Source organism: Sinocyclocheilus rhinocerous, unplaced genomic scaffold (assembly GCF_001515625.1).
Source record: "Sinocyclocheilus rhinocerous isolate Xijiao unplaced genomic scaffold, SAMN03320098_v1.1 scaffold1812, whole genome shotgun sequence".
In the NCBI taxonomy this organism is placed as follows: Eukaryota; Metazoa; Chordata; class Actinopteri; order Cypriniformes; family Cyprinidae; genus Sinocyclocheilus; species Sinocyclocheilus rhinocerous.
Window position 1 is genome coordinate 737483 of NW_015670626.1, and position 16383 is coordinate 753865.

Sequence of the window (16383 nt, forward strand, 5' to 3'; positions counted from 1 at the left end):
GTCTGTGAAGTTTCAGCTCAAAATACTCCACAGATCATTTATTATATCATTTTGAAAATGCCTATTTTGAGTGGAAGCAGAAACACGCTGTTTTTCGGGCCTGTCTCTTTAAATGCAAATGAGCTGCTGCTCCCCGCCCCCTTTTCCAGACTAGAGCTGCGCCATTACAGCTCTGACCTGCTAAAAACAACTGTTTTGGTTCTGATTATCATGTTTATTGTGCTGAAATCATGCGGTTTAAACCATATGAGTTTAAACTTCTGATATATGGTTTTCTGAGCGCACACATCCGAAGCACACGCACAGAAAGCGACTGTCAAACCTGGAAAAGTCAGATTTTCATGATATGTCACCTTTAATGTTTATGCTCTTTCTGTAGTCATTCCAAGTCTGTAGCCCTTTGATACGGGTCTGTGCGTGACTCTGGCTGCAGGGTTGAGGATGTTATGCTCCACCCTGGGCCGGTACAGCTCGCTGAAACTGCTGTGCATCCTCTCATTATGGCTGCCTGTGCCCCTTTGGATGTGGCCTTTGCCTACATCTGCCTAAAGCCCTGTGTTTACTCTCAGCTTGTAATGAGCTGCCCTTAAGCCTGTAGGGCTTTCCCGGGACAGAAGGAGGGAAAAAATGAGCAGGGAGGGAGAGGGGGAAACGGGAGCTGTAGTGGAAGTTGTGCGGGTGAACTGAGGGCATTTTAAAGACGGTCTCTAAAGAAGAGGGGTCACAGCGAGGTCACCGTGCTGGCTCTGGACAGCAATGTTGATCGCACGCTCCTGCTAGGACTTAGCGCCCTGCTGTTAGGAATGCATATGTGTATATATGGGGTCACTTGTTTGATTGTGAGGGTTTTAGATAAGACAAGGAAAGAAACTGGGTGAATTTATATACACAGTGTTGGACTGCGTGTGCATGTGCTGGTATTAAAAGTGAAAACAAGCATTATCATCTGACTAAAGCTCCCAGTGGGATGCTGTGGCTTACACAAGCAAGTCTCACAGCCGCTCAGAAATCCAATATGTAAATCCACTTAACGCTGCCTCAACAGAAAAAACACACGCACACACACTCCATCAGAGCTAAACTAATTCAGAAAGTAAGACAGAGGGGAAGACATCAAGGACCTTTCCATAATCCTTCAAGGCAGGTAGACCAAAGATTATCTCCAGCTGTGATGGGCACTGTTATTTAGCAGTGTCACAGGCCCCTGCTTTTCTGGGTAGGAGACATGCTTTGATGCTGCATCGGCAGGACAAGTAATTATGAAGAAAGCTAAGCCGTACCCTATCCTGTTCTCTTGAGTGGATAAGTCCAAATTCAATCAAATAGCATCTGTACTATAAGACCACACACTTGAGGACTGTCAAGTTCCTTTTAGATCAAAGGTCTATAATTTTGTTTGACTTTTGTTCACTTGCTTTGGACAATATGTCTTTGGCTTGATACAAGATTGTCCATTATGTGTATGAATCACCGTTACTTTGAAAATGATTGTTGGAATAAGCAACTCGCTACACTAGCTTAAAGTTACACATTTTGAAAACAGCAGATCAACTTTTAATGCGACTGAAAAATTTAGTTAAGTTAGTAAGTTAGTTAAGTCCCTTCTTGGGTACTCCTCAGTAGTGGTATGAATGTGTGTGTCTGTGAATGAGTTTTCAACTTACCTTCCATTTCACAGCCCAGGAGTTCCAATCGAAGTCCCATCCCAGCAGGAGTGGCTCTGTCTGGGTACACCCTAACAAAGCGTGTCAATGTAGACTCCACAGTCCTCAATGCTGGCGTGTCATAGTTCAAATTCCCCTCAAATATCTGCCAAGAACAATGACAGAGTCAGAGACAAAGTTAGCAGTCAAGCAGAGAAATTGAACTTGGAAAGATAAAAATGGAAAAAGATAAAGGTGAAAGGTTTATTGAGAGTATCCCAAAGTTACCCTGACAGGGAAAGCAAAGAACAGAGCATTAATGAAAGAGAACAAGTGAGAGGGCACACAGTACACACCTTTCTTAACTTGGGCACTGCTGTATTTCTAATGCAACAAACATTATCTAATGCAAAATCTGACATTGTACAGCTGAGCTAGCGCAAAAGAAAGGCTGCGGGCTAACACTGCAGTCTACTACAGCAGGATGCACAGGCTTTCAAAAGCATCCGCCTTTGACTTCACACTTCTGAAGCCTTAAAACCCAGACACGAGGTACCACAGGAGGCAGACAGAAAAAAGGAAGGAAAGACGAAAAGACACTCGCCAGAGGTAGAGTACAGAACAAGACAAGAAGTCATGAAAGAGCATTAATGGCCATCGGAGCTAATGTGTCTCCTTTTATCCTTCAAACTAAGGAAGAGATATAAGGGTTTTAAAAGGGGCCTTCTAGGATTGATATTCCAATCCAGCTTTTTGATAGGAGATAAGGCTATGTCTACAAAAAAGTCACGCATTTCATGTGGTTCATGCAGCATTTCTTTTGAAATTTGTCTGTTCATGTATCAGTATGATCTTCAAGTATCACTATGATATCAAATGAACACTATACTGTTATTCTGTTTTGATATTATGACATTTTGGGATTAAAATTATTAGTAGTATTGTTGAATGCACTTGGGATGTTTCCCCAATATTGTGCTCACAGCATTAGTCTAAAGGCTTGTGCACACCAAGGACGATAACTAATAACTATTAAAAAATAGTAAAGTCCACACATCACAGCTATAACGATAAAGGCACAGAGAAATGATATAGCTGGAATCACCTTCAGAATGATTTTTTTTCCAGCTGATGAATGATAAAAACATTGACAACCAATCAGAATCAATCCTGCTATAACGAGCTCAAGAACTGAAAGTGGCAGAGGAGCATGGCCTTAGAATAAACAGACGATATCGTCCGCTGGTGTGGACGCTAATATAGTTATCTTTATAGTTATCGTTCTTGGTGTGAACAGGCCTTAATTATTATCATTCTCTCCTCTGTCCATCTAAAGCAGGGGTGTCAAACTCAATTCCTGGAGGGCCGGAGCCCTGCAGAGTTTAGATTCAACCCTAATTAAACGCACCTAATCCAACTAATCAAGTCCTTCAGGCTTATTTGAAAACTACATGGTATGTGTGTTGGAGCCGGGTTAGAACAAAACTATGTGGGGCTCCAGCTCTCCAGAAATTGAGTTTGACACTCCTGATCTAAAGGCTTCGGGGAGAATACATTATAGCGCCACGTTCAACACGTAACAACTAATTTCCTAAAAATCAGGCTAAACAAATCTCAGAGTCAGTCTCAGACTAGCACTTAAGAACTTCATAGTGATTCACAGCTATTCTAAATGTACATCCAGTTTATGTCCAACTACTTTCCAGCTTCCCTATATCTTACCTTGGGCTTGTTGCCGGTAGCATCCATCACCATTTTCCAGTCGGATCCGTTGTTGCTGTAGCCCAGCCGAAACTTCTTCATGAATACCTTGTTATCACGGTGTTTACCTCCCTGGATGATGAAACCTCGGAACAATTTCTCCTCACCCAGATCTATCTGCAGCCACTCATCCACATACGGCTGGGGCTGCGGCAACAAGGTCCATCCCGAACGGCTGGTCAGCAGACGGGCATTCTCTGACACCCAGGTGCGCTCGGTTTGGGATGAAACTGTGATCTGAGAGTCTGCGATAAGGCCTGAGACCATTCCCAACATTCCAGAACATGGGTACTCTGTTGAAGGACAAAGAGAGTATTAGATTCAAGGAAGTTTCAAACCCTTCACTAGTGAGTATCCTGAGCTGTCACATGAAAAGCAGCAGACAGAGAAAAATATAAGTGCATTTCATATTTTTAAAAGCCCTCAAAAAACCTTGGACTGGCCATCAAAGGAGAAATATACTTTTTGATTGTGTAGTTTTGGCACCCACCGGCAGGGGCTAACAGGGCCATGCTAACCAGCCAAACCCTGATCCCTCGTTAAGACTGTTGTCTAACCTGCCACTGCTGTGGCAAAACAAATGTACCTTTATTTGTCATGTCAATAAAACACATGAACGCAGAGAAAGACAGAGCTGTTTGAGAACATAGTGGAAGAGCTGAATGATAATTGAGGACGTGTCTATGAAAGATTAGATTAGCTGTGAATGGGTGAGTCTGAGAGGAAGAGAGGAAAAAAATGATGTTGGCTGATAAACCTGGTAGAAACGGTCACATCTCAGTGAGCTGGGAAACGTTCTTACCAACAACCTAAAGAGGTCGCAGACCATAAAGAGGCTGAACAAAGAGAGAAGGAAAGACATTCATTGCACAGGAAAGACAGATGAAGTGGACAGAAGAGATAAGAAACCTCTTGTTCTCTTTGTTTCTCTCTCTCCATCTTCCTTTCACCACTGACCTTATGCATTAACTCCTCTGCCTCTTTTTCTCAAGCTACCTAATTAAAACCTTTCTCTAGTGAATCTACCTTTTATTTCTGAACAGTTTCTCGCCCTCATCCTCAGTCCTGCTCCACTTATACCTTCCTTTCATGTTGTTTTTCATCTGCTTTCTTATTCACCTCCTTCAAACCTATCCCTTCATTCATCTTGTAATCTATCTTCATCTCTCCAAACTGACTTCCTTTGTTCCAGCGATGATGATAGGATTTTTCATGCTTTGCTACTTTTAGGCAAAAGCAGGTTGAGTTTGAGGGAAATTATAAGACATGCAGCACTGACCAAATGACTGTGTGTTGCCTGTCACGACTTTCGTACCTTCTCTAACGCAGTGGGATTTGTGACCTGCCAGCAATACCATAATCTACGATCAGCACCTGTGGAGCAGGAAAGCGTCAGAGACAATCTTGGACTAGTCACAGATGAACCTAATGTCCCGTGAAATACCACCAGAACAGAGTTTTCACTCACAACACTGCCTTAGTACTTTCTCTGTAGTTTTGGAACGGAAAGAGCACTTGTCTGTGACCCCTTCAGAAATAGCAGAGAGTCCAAATGTGAGTTCCAGCCTCCTAAAACAACAAATGATTGGGACTTTGATTGTTCCATTGTTTGTTTGTGGATGTACAGCCGGGGTTGAGTTTTTTGAACCCTTGCCAAATTTGGAAAATGTCTCTGCGTATAATTTCTGCTATATGCATGCCAAATTGTTTTGGGACCTGATTGAAAAAGATCTGCACGGAGGTGGTTGGCCCTCAAAGTTTGGAAGTCAACCAAGTTTATTTTCAATCCACTGGCTGGCACTGCCATCAGGATCCGTTTATGGATCTCAGATGGGGATGCATGGTAGAAGCTCCTGGTGTGGTAGACCCTGACAGACACACCCTGAGGGTGGACTGGTCCATGTGTATTGCGTGTTTCGTCGGTTGGTTTGGTCTGTGCACAGCACATAAAGGCTGGATGACCACACACAGATGGTTTTATTTACAAACAGCGGGAGGAAGTTTATTAATGGCTGTGTGGATGTGGAAAGCCTATCAGACCTGAACTGTGCACAAGACCACCTCCTAACTGCTAGCAGGCATCCTCTGTGGGTAGTATCAAGGTACAGTGCAAACAAACATAGTGCCCAGGAATGGTGTTTGTGGCAGTACCTTGGTAAAGTGATATGTACTTTGGTGAAGCGGCATCAGATGGTAATACCGTGGCACTTTAATACTTACCATGGTAATGAATGGTTACCATACTGGTACAAGTACAAGTACACAGCCTTTGTATATGCCCTTGCAAAAAGTACTGTGGCGCAACCATGGTAAAATGGTAATAGTATAATACTTTGGTATTTTGACTTATACCTTTCTACTAAAATAATGGTGTTTATGTGCTACTCAACGGGTACTTTCAACGTTTTTGGACATGTACCATGATATTCTTGGTGGTACCATTGTAAATGTGCAAAAAGTTTCAAAGTATATCTTCAAAACATGCTTAACGTTGTCCAAAAACATAAATACCATTGCAATTGTTAGTAAGTGAAACTAGAGGGAGATTCTTCCCTAATCATTCGCCCAACTTGGCAGCATCATCACAAGCCCGATGCACACTGATGATGTCACTGGGAGGCCTCCGCTCTTGTGAATACAACCAGTGCTAAATCTGTGTACACACGCAGACTCTAAAAATAAGCCCCTATGCATGTTGAACGTAAAGCTGATAGACGGCGCATGATGGCAAACACGCTCGCCCTCCTCCTACACATATGAGGAAATGTTCTCAGTGAGAAGCCGCTGATTATATGAAAGCCTTTGCAATCAAAGCTCTGTAGGGTGGAGCCATGCCAAAACATGCAGATGAGTATGCAAATGAAGACAGGGCCAGCTGGGCCTGACTGTGGCTGGTGGGTGTAGATCTCGCCGTGTGCAATAGCATGTGCAATATGTACATCTGTGTGTGTTTGAGAGAGAGGCTGAGAGGTTAGAGCTCGGGGGAGGAGGGTAGAGGCAGAATTGGGGTAGAAGTGGAGAGGTTGCAGCAGTAGCCGTGCACGCTGTGCATGCCATTAATTTTGAATGAAGTACATCCAAACATGGGGAAACATGAATACACGGTCCTTTTCGTTGACGTGAACACTTGTCTATAACGCAATAGCTCCTCCAATATTGCACATGCACGGTTTGCACATGGCTTTCAGAGGCATGAATAAACACTTCTCCATACGCCTGCCTCCAAAGCAAGCAAAATGTAAACTATTTAATTGAAAGATTATGATGGAGTGGTGTGTTGACAAAACCCAGCTTCTGAATCTGAATTAACACTCTGCTTCTATATATTTTTGAGGCATGCCAGTTTTGCCGTTGACAGTTCGTTTTGAAGCCTGTAAAATAAAAAACAGTGCATGCTGAGCATGCCATTCATTTTGAATAAAGAACATCCAAACATGGGGAAACATGAATACACGGTCCTTTTTGTTGACTTGAACACTTGTCTATAATGCAATAGCTCCTCCAATATTGCACATGCACAGTTCGCACATGGCTTTCAGAGGCATGAATAAACACTTCTCCATTCGCCTGCCTCCAAAGCAAGCAAAACGTAAACCATTTAATTGAAAGATCATGATGGAGTGGTGTGTTGACAAAACATTGCTTCTGAATCTGAATTAACACTCTGCTTCTATATATTTTTGAGGCATGCCAGTTTTGCCGTTGACAGTTCGTTTTGAAGCCTGTAAAATAAAAAACAGATTCTTGGAACCAACCTGAGATTTTGCATCCATACACCTCGAAGCGCAGAGCGATACCGGTTTCCCAGTTGTATGGTCGGATCCGGAGGTATCGCGTCAATGTGGGCTTTGGGAACATGGCTTTCGCTACATCAGAAGGGTTGGTGTTCCCTTGGAAAATCTGACAAGCGAAGAACAAACACATTAATTATTAACATGGTTTGTTTAAGCAACTCACCAAAGACAGACCTTTGAGGCCTGGGACTCACCTAATACTCAGCCCCAGAAACAGAGAGAAATAACAGGAATGTGTTTAGATCAGCGTCTTCAAATGTGACAACCTAAATAGTGCCTGAATTAAATTTTCTCTGGAGCCAACTGGGTAGCAATACAAAGGCCACTTTGTGATGTCAGAGTCTGGGTTACAACTAGTGCTGAATGTTTTTGACACTTCAGTTACACAATGATTTCTGTTGTTGTTGCAACAGACATAGCGATGAATCAGACTGTGTTATGTCCATGGGCACTGATTCTTGCTGACAGCTAGCACATGTTCTCTGCAAAGGGAGGATCTAGAAATTGTTACAAGAAAGATAAATGGAAGCAAAGGCAACCTTGTCGTTTATAGTATCTTGTTTCACAGGTCACTATGCAAAGGTCAACAGGTTTAAGTACATCTTGAAAGATCTCTCTTTTACTTTTTCAGTTTCAGATTTTTAAAATTAATTAATAAAAATTAGTCCTTAATCCTAAAAAAATTAAAATGAATCCTTATTAACCCATGTTCCTTGGCACATACATGCACATTCTATATTTAAAATAAATTGCTTAAAAAAAGCTGATTTTCAAGTTTTCATGTACTTAAATTCTTAAGCACTTCACTGAACCCACTTGTGCAAACCCTAATTATCATTTTGCTGTTGCCACCATTTTATAAATGCAACAGGTCAATCTAGTCCACCTGTTACAATTATTTTACCATGCTGTAAGAATGATAAAATCACTGTATTGCACAGCCTCTCTCTCAGCGTACTGCTTTAAGATCAGTACGTTCAACTCAATTCTAAACTAGACAAGGTCAAACTGTAAGCCGTACAGGATGGCCAAGTGTTGCTAAGGCCCAGTCAGGGCACACAGCCATCCGTCTACCCCAGAATTCATGCTGCTAATCGTGTCCCTGGGCACTACTTGTCAAAACGTGTGTGTCTGGGAGGGAGACACATGAGGAGCCATCCACTATCTTTAAATGTCACGCCAATGCGCTGCTCTACTGCTCTAAGTAGTAAAAAGGCTTTCCTTTGTGCAACAACCCCACAGCCGAACTGCTGTTTCAGCAGTCTGTAAATGGGCCCTCACCTCACAAAAGCACTTTAGAGCCAGGCAGACAGAAACAAGGCACCACATCTTAAAAATGCAAGCTCTAAAAAGAGAACAGTGTAGTTTAGTTGAGGGTCGACACAGAAATTGGGCCTTTGGGTACATTTAAGCTCACTGTTACTTCCAGGCATGAAGATGTGCACACACACACACACACGCACGCACGCACGTCTAATTGGCTTGCTGAGCTTGACAGGTCTATTTCAAAACTTGTATTGTTAGAGCAAGTCTGCAGACATAAACATGCATATGAATGCGTCTTGCACTCACAAATGAGCAAAATCAAAATCATAAACTTCACACACTGGAAGTGTCTCAAAATCTATGAAGCTGCCTACAGAGACAGAATCTTTGGATCAGGTAAATCTCACAATGTCCAGTTCACATTTCTGACAAAAATCAGGTGAAAATTAAAATGAAATTGCATTTTGCAAAATAAATTATTTTAGATTAATTTCAGATTTGCATTGTGACAATATTTTAATGAAGTAAATAAAGTAATAATTATATTAAAATATATCATGTAATATATCATGTTTTTTTCACATTACAGTTGATTTGTTTGCATTCCTGTAATACTTTCAATTTGAGGAGAAAAGTTTTTTCTTAAATATTATTGTTGTTTTTTTATTTTTCTATTTTGACATAAAATATGACCTGGACATGTTTTTGACAGGTTTTATGAAGTTCATTCAAATGCTTTTTATTGTTCTATTTGAACCTTCTTGGCTATGATCCTCAAAATTCTGTCTAGGTAGATAGCTCACTAGGTTTTAAGATATAACCCATGTGTCATATGTAAGAGGCATGTCTTCCTAAAGTTAACTTTTCTGTGCTGAGGGACACGTTAGAGCCATCTCACCCGATGGCTAATCGATCAGCGACTCCTCAGTCCTCATTTAACCCGTCACGTGCTCAAGTGCATCCAAACAGCTGTTCAAACACTCTAAACCTGGTAAACCTTCCCAGAATGCCTCCTTCTCTCACTCTCTCCATTTGCCACACTCTATTTATTAACTCTTTTGTTCTTTCCTTTCAAGGAAAAAAAGCCCTACCACAAATGTTGACATCATTCCTTAAAGAGAAAAAAAGAAAATCAGTCAGACTACTGTGGTGGCTTTGGAGTTGGAGTTTTTACAGTTCTTGCAAATTCAGTCTTTTAAGCGGGCGGATTAACATACCACATGGGCACATAATGGAGTCAGAGAAACACAAGCCCTGAGGAACACATGAGCGTGGCATTCCCGTCTGGATCTGGAGCATGGATTGGTGTAACGGAGGCACACAGTGACAGCGCTACAATACAGGAAGATGTTTACAGGGCTTCCTGCCAAGAAGCTCTGGAAATGTACCTAGTTACGGATTACGGAAATAAAAGTCTTCTTTATCGTTTAGTGGAAAGTGAGCTGTACGGAACCAAACTTGGTCTTCTACCAGGACTTTCTAACAGTATTTCGTTGTTATATGAAAATGTAACATGTTCCATGTTCCAGGTCGACTGCTCTATTACCACAGAAAATCCTTTTGATTTGTCGCTTAGTTTCAAAAAACAAACAAAAATGTTGTTTACAGTGCAAGTCTAGTGCAATTGATTTTGGAGAGTTTAAAAGCCGAAATGTGCAAGCTGTATTTTTATTAAAGTGCTTATAGTAGTTTTTCCATACAGCTTTTTGTTTCTGAGACACGACATGCCAACATTGGTTAAATCAGTGGTTCTCAACCAGGGCACCTGGGCCCATTAGAGGGTCTCAAGATGAATTAAAATGATTTAAATACCAAATCCAAAGCCATAACATCAAAAAAACAACAACAACTAAATATTATAATTGACCTCCTCAACAAGTGTTTTTTTTTATTTTTTTATGTTTTTGATAGAATCAGTGTTCCCACTGGATAAATGTAACCTGTGATATATGAAAAATGTAATTTCTAGACCTGGAAAAGTCATGTAAATTCTGGCATTTTACATTTTTTTTTATAGTTATGCCAAGCTCTAAAATATTTTATTGGGTAGAAATTGACAGTAAAAATATCTTTTAAAAATCCAATCCAGTAAATCATGAGCAAGTGGAGAAGTCATGGGGCTTTGAATATTGTTGTGGACAATGGGGGGTCTTGGAGTCAAAAAGCACTGAGAAGCACTGGGTTAAATCAGAAAAGGGACGCATTGCACCTTTAAGAAAGACCATGAAATATAGCAAATAAGTCACCTTCTGTTTTGGGCCTTCCTTTATAGTTATCCAGTCTTCTCCGTTTGAGCTTACATCCACCTTGTAGGACTTCACATAATATTTCTTGTTGGTCTCTTGAGAGATTGCTCCCTGTGTGCCGATCGCCGAGACAAAGCGCAGGAATCCAAGATCAACCTGAGGAGAGAGAGAACAATATTACTTCTATATTACTCCGAACAGAGGGAGTATCACTTTAAAAGTGGCTTATCGTGTGTCACATATTGAGCTCATAAGACCCCAGGTGAATATTAGAATGAAAGATTAATTTTAATGAATCCCAGTTTAATAAAGCATAGTCAATGTGACGATTTAATTTCCTGAACGGGAGACAAGAGCTTATTGGATGAGGAAGGATATTTAACTTCACAGAGCCTGTACCGGGAAAAAAAAAAAATCGTTTGAAAGGAAGCGTGCATTTCAGACGTGTGCTGTACTGAAAAATGAATGCTTCATAAAGAAGTCATGAGTTGTGATGTCATTCCCGTGAGCGTGCGGTGAGTGCGTCTGAGAGGACGGATGGGAGAGAGTGTGGTCAGGGGTTACTGGAAGAGAAAACACTGTGGACAGAGATGTGTGTGATTTGGTCAAATCCAGGACTATCAGAGCTGTAATACACAGAAAAATATCTCATTTAATATCTCATTTTTGTTGCGCAAAAGAAAACAATGGAGCAAATGGAGATTCAGCTTTGAGCTGAATTCAGCAATACGCTTCCACAGAGAACATATACTGAGCAAACTGACAGTGAACAGTGCCAAGCTGTGGTTTTTAGGGAGATGCTTTAGTGCTCGGAGAGGCTAAAAAACCTGAAATCCCATACAACATTTTCAAAAAATGAACCAAGGTTCACAGTAGTGTCAGTGGCACACAGCTGTCAAAGAGCTAAAACTAGATAAAAACGCAGGATAACATCCATGTAGTGCACCTGTTGTAGATACGCTCATCACCAATACCAGTTTTTCATTAAATATCATATTCCTTTTGTACTCAACATGAACTAACATAACGGTTTTGCTAGTCTCAAACTCAATTAGTGTAGAAAGAGCTAATTTCAAACTCTGTCTGTTCACTATTGTGCAGCATTTGTAAGTCCTGACTGAGTTTAATGATATTAAAAATACAATAACGTTGATTCTGAAGTCTGCTATATGAGTGCTGATCTGATCTGGCTGTGCTAAAATATACATGGCAGGAAGATAAGAGAGCTGTGGATCAGCCAGCGATTTGAGATCAGAAAGCTTGGCTGGAGAAGAGACAGTCTCCCTCACACCAGCTGATCACAGATCAGAACTAATGAGCGCCTCGTGATTTATTAACCACACTCTGCTTTAGAAAGACAAAGAGAGGGAAAAAAGGGTAAAAGAAACTAGAGCAGTAAGAAACTGAAGAAAAAAAGTGAACATTTCCAATACATTTTTCTACAGCAATCCTTTACATACATAAGCCTCACAACTTTTCCTTATGCAAAGAAAATATATTTCCTTATATATTAATGATCAATATATTAAATTATTTCATGTATATTGAAAATATACAGAATAGCATATTGTGCTAATATATTACAACATATTGTATAATACATAAGGAATTGCCACTAATATATTTACTTATATATCGTAATGTATGTTATTTTATATTCAATAATACAACTTCATAATGTATAGCTGTACATGTGATAAAATAAATATAATTATATACTATATTAATATAATTATATTTGAATTGAGAAATGAATCGAGTGTTTTAATAAAGCCATTACATGTAAAAATGTAGTGCAGTTTTTCTCTTCATTGCTATATCAATACATGGTCAATGCATATATTGCAGTATATAAAAAAATATAAGCACTAGTTTCCCATATATGGAAATTATTATTTAATATACTGCATATAGCTATATTATATATGCATTATTTAATATTTTCTTGTATTACAACCATTAAAATATGAATTTCTACAAAAATGATGACTGTTTTCAAACAGGTTTCCTAAATAATTTCTCTGTCTGCCATTGGTCAGCAAATCAGTTAGTTTTGCCTTAAACTCACACCATTGGTTGAGCTGTTGCTATGTCAGGCTGATCAGGATTCTTAATCAAACAAAGCAATGTTTTGAAAGCACCGCACAAAATCACGGAGTGTATACTTTCCAGAGAAATCAACCTACAAATGGTTTACTTATAGCTGTCTCTGCTTATTAAACGAGGATAGGAGAAAACAAGCAAATATTACACACTTCACCTTTAAAAGCAATGCAGTACAAACAGGAGATTAAGGGAAAGCCCCAGTTGCTCATGGGAACTCCCTGGCTGAAAAACTCCACTTTCTGGAGACAGGCCAGACTTGACTGTGGGCATTTCATCTGACCACAGAAGCAAAAATAATGATGAATTATATCATTTTGGTAAAGAAAATATCATTACATCTGAAGTTGCCAAATTATTGTATTGGTCACCAGTGTGACTATGCAGTTGTATAACGGTCAAGCTAATTTAAAGTCTGCTGCAACCACTGTGAGAAAGTGTCCAAACTGGAATCCATACGTCTCCAGAGGAAAATGTGTCCTCAAGCCAGCTGACTCTGCATATCCTCTGCTTGTAGTTTTGTATTCTTCTCCATTTCTACTCTTTTTTTTTTTATTGGATGTTGCAGGTTATGTAAGAGTCTGAAGATATCCTACTCAGTAGACAATTAAAATAATGCAGTTCTCGTTATATCACATCCAATGATCTAAAATGTGAAATTAAATAAAAAAAACATTTGATTAATTTATCTTGCTGGCTAGAACCCAAATGTAACTATGTTTTCATAATTCTGACATGGGAAATTCTGGTATGTTAAAACTTGTTCACTTTGCCCAGAGTCCATCTGTGAAGTATGGACCTCAGCTTAATTTTTCAGAGCTAATTAAATTGACAAATGCTATCTCTCTCTCTCTCTCTCTCTCTGTGTGTGTGTGTGTGTGTGTGTGCATTGGAAGGCACAGTTCCTGCCTTGCCCTTGGCCCGCATGGAAGGAAGTGGCAGAAATCTAATCTGCCTAAACCTAGTGCAAACTCACTGAAGCTTCTCGTGCTAATTGTGTTGAATTAAACAAGCGTCAAACATGTCTGCCTGTTTCCTAAAGCTGTGACAGTTGTGTTCTTCCTAGCATGGGCTTATTATGGTGTTTGATGGCTGTTTCAACAGTTTCTACAGAATGTTTATTTTGTTTTGTATGCTTGTAGGAAGTTGATTACATTAGTTAATTTTTTCAGTGTCTTTCCTGAAACAATTTGTCATTTGCGGTTCTTCATTTTCTGATCTGCAAAAATAAAGTATTGTGTATGAATATTTTTCTCCATTCTGTCTATTTTCTTGTCTCTTTCACCCTCGTCTTGCATATTAGTGGACAACAAAAATCCACAAATTGGTCAATCATTAAAACCACAACTGCTCTTGTGTGTCTAAGGCTCAAACGCCATCTGGTGCAGGTTAGTCAGGAGGAACTAAGACGTTGAGCAGACAGATGCGCGACGGCCCAGTCAAAGCAAACACAAATGTGGGACGGCAGGTTTCGCAGGGCAAAGTTTTACTTCATCCATCAAAGCGTGGCTTCCTCCCACCATCCCACGACACCTGGTTGCTCCGAAAGCTCCTCTAAAATTCCATTAACTACAGGTATAATTAATTCACATTTTCATGAAAATTGTATTACTGCCAGCTGAGAGATCTATAGGCTCCTCGAAGACCTCACATTCATCACCCAATTTACCTCGCGGAATTAGCTAGAGTTATTTTTAGAACATTTTTTTAATTTTTAAAATTATGCATGTGCCTGAATGGTGATCATGTGCTTCTCTTCCCAAACCAATCTAATGGGGTGGATGGTTTGAAAGTGGGATGAATATTAAACATTAAACACACACACACACACACACACAGACAGAGAGAGAGAGACAGAGAAAGAAAGAGAGAAAATAATATCATTTTTATCATAGTTGAGGAGGTGAACCCTAACCTAAAAACTCACCTAAAAAAAACCCTGTTAATTTAACCATAACCATAGTTTTTGGTTTTATTTATAGTAAAACCATGGTTTATTTTTGTAAGGGAAGAATGGTCAAACAATTATATTTCCGTTATGAGTCAGGCTACAGGTCTGTTATCACATGGTTCACATAATTTTTTTGTGTTCATATTAAACACAATAAGACAATAAGCTCACCGATGACAAAAGAACATCCTGTCCGTCTTAGAAATGGATTTCCTCTGACATGAATTAGCATAAATTCTATATTGCTAGCCTCTGGACCTCTTTCACATTAGCAGAAGAGCTTAATGTATCCAGCATACACCTGGATTCATATTTAATAACTAGAAAATTATATCAAAGAAGATTTCAAACTGTTCAAGCTAATTACACGTAGGCACTGAAGATGGTTTAAACTCTAAATCATAAGAATGTACCTAGCGCAGGTGTGATGCTAGCAGGGTGGCCAAGCTTGACACCAACTCTGCAGGCTTTGTCAGTAGAGACTCTCATGTTAATTACAGTCCCACTGTCTAATTACTCATCAGCTGGCAGGAGAACAGCACCCGTCTCAAAATAGCAGCAGCTAATCCTTTGATTTAAGAGAGAAAAAAAATCTAAGCAAAACAATAGAGAGCAGACATAGCTGCGTCTAGATGACCATCGCTAATGGAAAGCATATGTAGATGACATGCGAAGGCAAACAGGATATGGCCAAGTGCATTGTTTCTGGAGTGACATTTCGCCCCTAAGTCTCGCTCATTCACGCTATTTCCCTCGTTACATTCAACTTTCCTCGACAAGAGTCTGAGAGGAATATTTTTCTCAGAGGAAGTCTGTAATTAGTGCCTGCTTGATGGCCCTGGAATTTCAACCTGTTTTTATAGCAAAATGGGTCAGCGATTTAAGGCAGTGGCACAGTGGATAAGAATAAGAGGGTCGGGTGGTGTCTCAATCATTGTTTCCATCTACGGCCCTGGCACATTCCCTCCTCACCTCCATCAATCAAGCTGACGGCTTCCCGTTCAACTAGCTGACACAAAACCTGGTTGGCACTCTACAGGTCCAGACTTGAAAACGTCGGCCTTATTGTTTTGAACACTCTGACCTCTTGTCAGAGATGCTTTAATGAACAAAATGAAGGTAAACATCCTCTCCAGTGATGCAAAAGAGAAAAGCCCTTGCATCCCTGTGAATCAAGCCCTGATCAAAGCATTCAGCTGAACAGCAGGACAGACGTATGCAGCAGGTTTATAAATGAACCACTGTGTATTCCAAGCACCGCTGTATAAATGCAAGCGGCTGACGTGTTTCCGTAGACCTGAGGATGAGAATGATTGCGAGGCTGAGATTAATGAAACAGAACATGATCTATGAGCAACTTCTATTCAACCATTAGGAGCTAGACAGGAGCTTTCAACTATTGACACTTGACTTTTTCCCAGATCAAAATGCATAATTCATAAAAGTGCTTTGATGCTGCTGGAGTGGATGAGTGTGCATTTATTGCATCACTTGCAATATGCCACATATTGCACTGAAGTCTACCAAACAGGATCTGTTTTTTGTTATACCAAGCTCTCCACGGGACTGAAAATCTGCCATCCATAAGAACCTTCACAGCGTCTTTTGTTTTAGGTTAC

General features: G+C 40.1%; 1 protein-coding gene across 1 annotated transcript in view; it reads right to left on the reverse strand.

Moving 5' to 3' along the window:
* The window catches only part of LOC107734315 (neuropilin-1a-like), a 61586-nt gene that overhangs the window by 7573 nt on the left and 37630 nt on the right, over positions 1-16383 (reverse strand). Inside the window, exons 7-10 of the mRNA XM_016546248.1 lie at positions 10711-10866; positions 7160-7304; positions 3366-3697; positions 1665-1809 (exon numbers count right to left, since the gene is read on the reverse strand). Coding sequence (XP_016401734.1) covers positions 1665-1809; positions 3366-3697; positions 7160-7304; positions 10711-10866 — 778 coding nt within the window. The remainder of the gene's footprint in view (positions 1-1664; positions 1810-3365; positions 3698-7159; positions 7305-10710; positions 10867-16383) is intronic.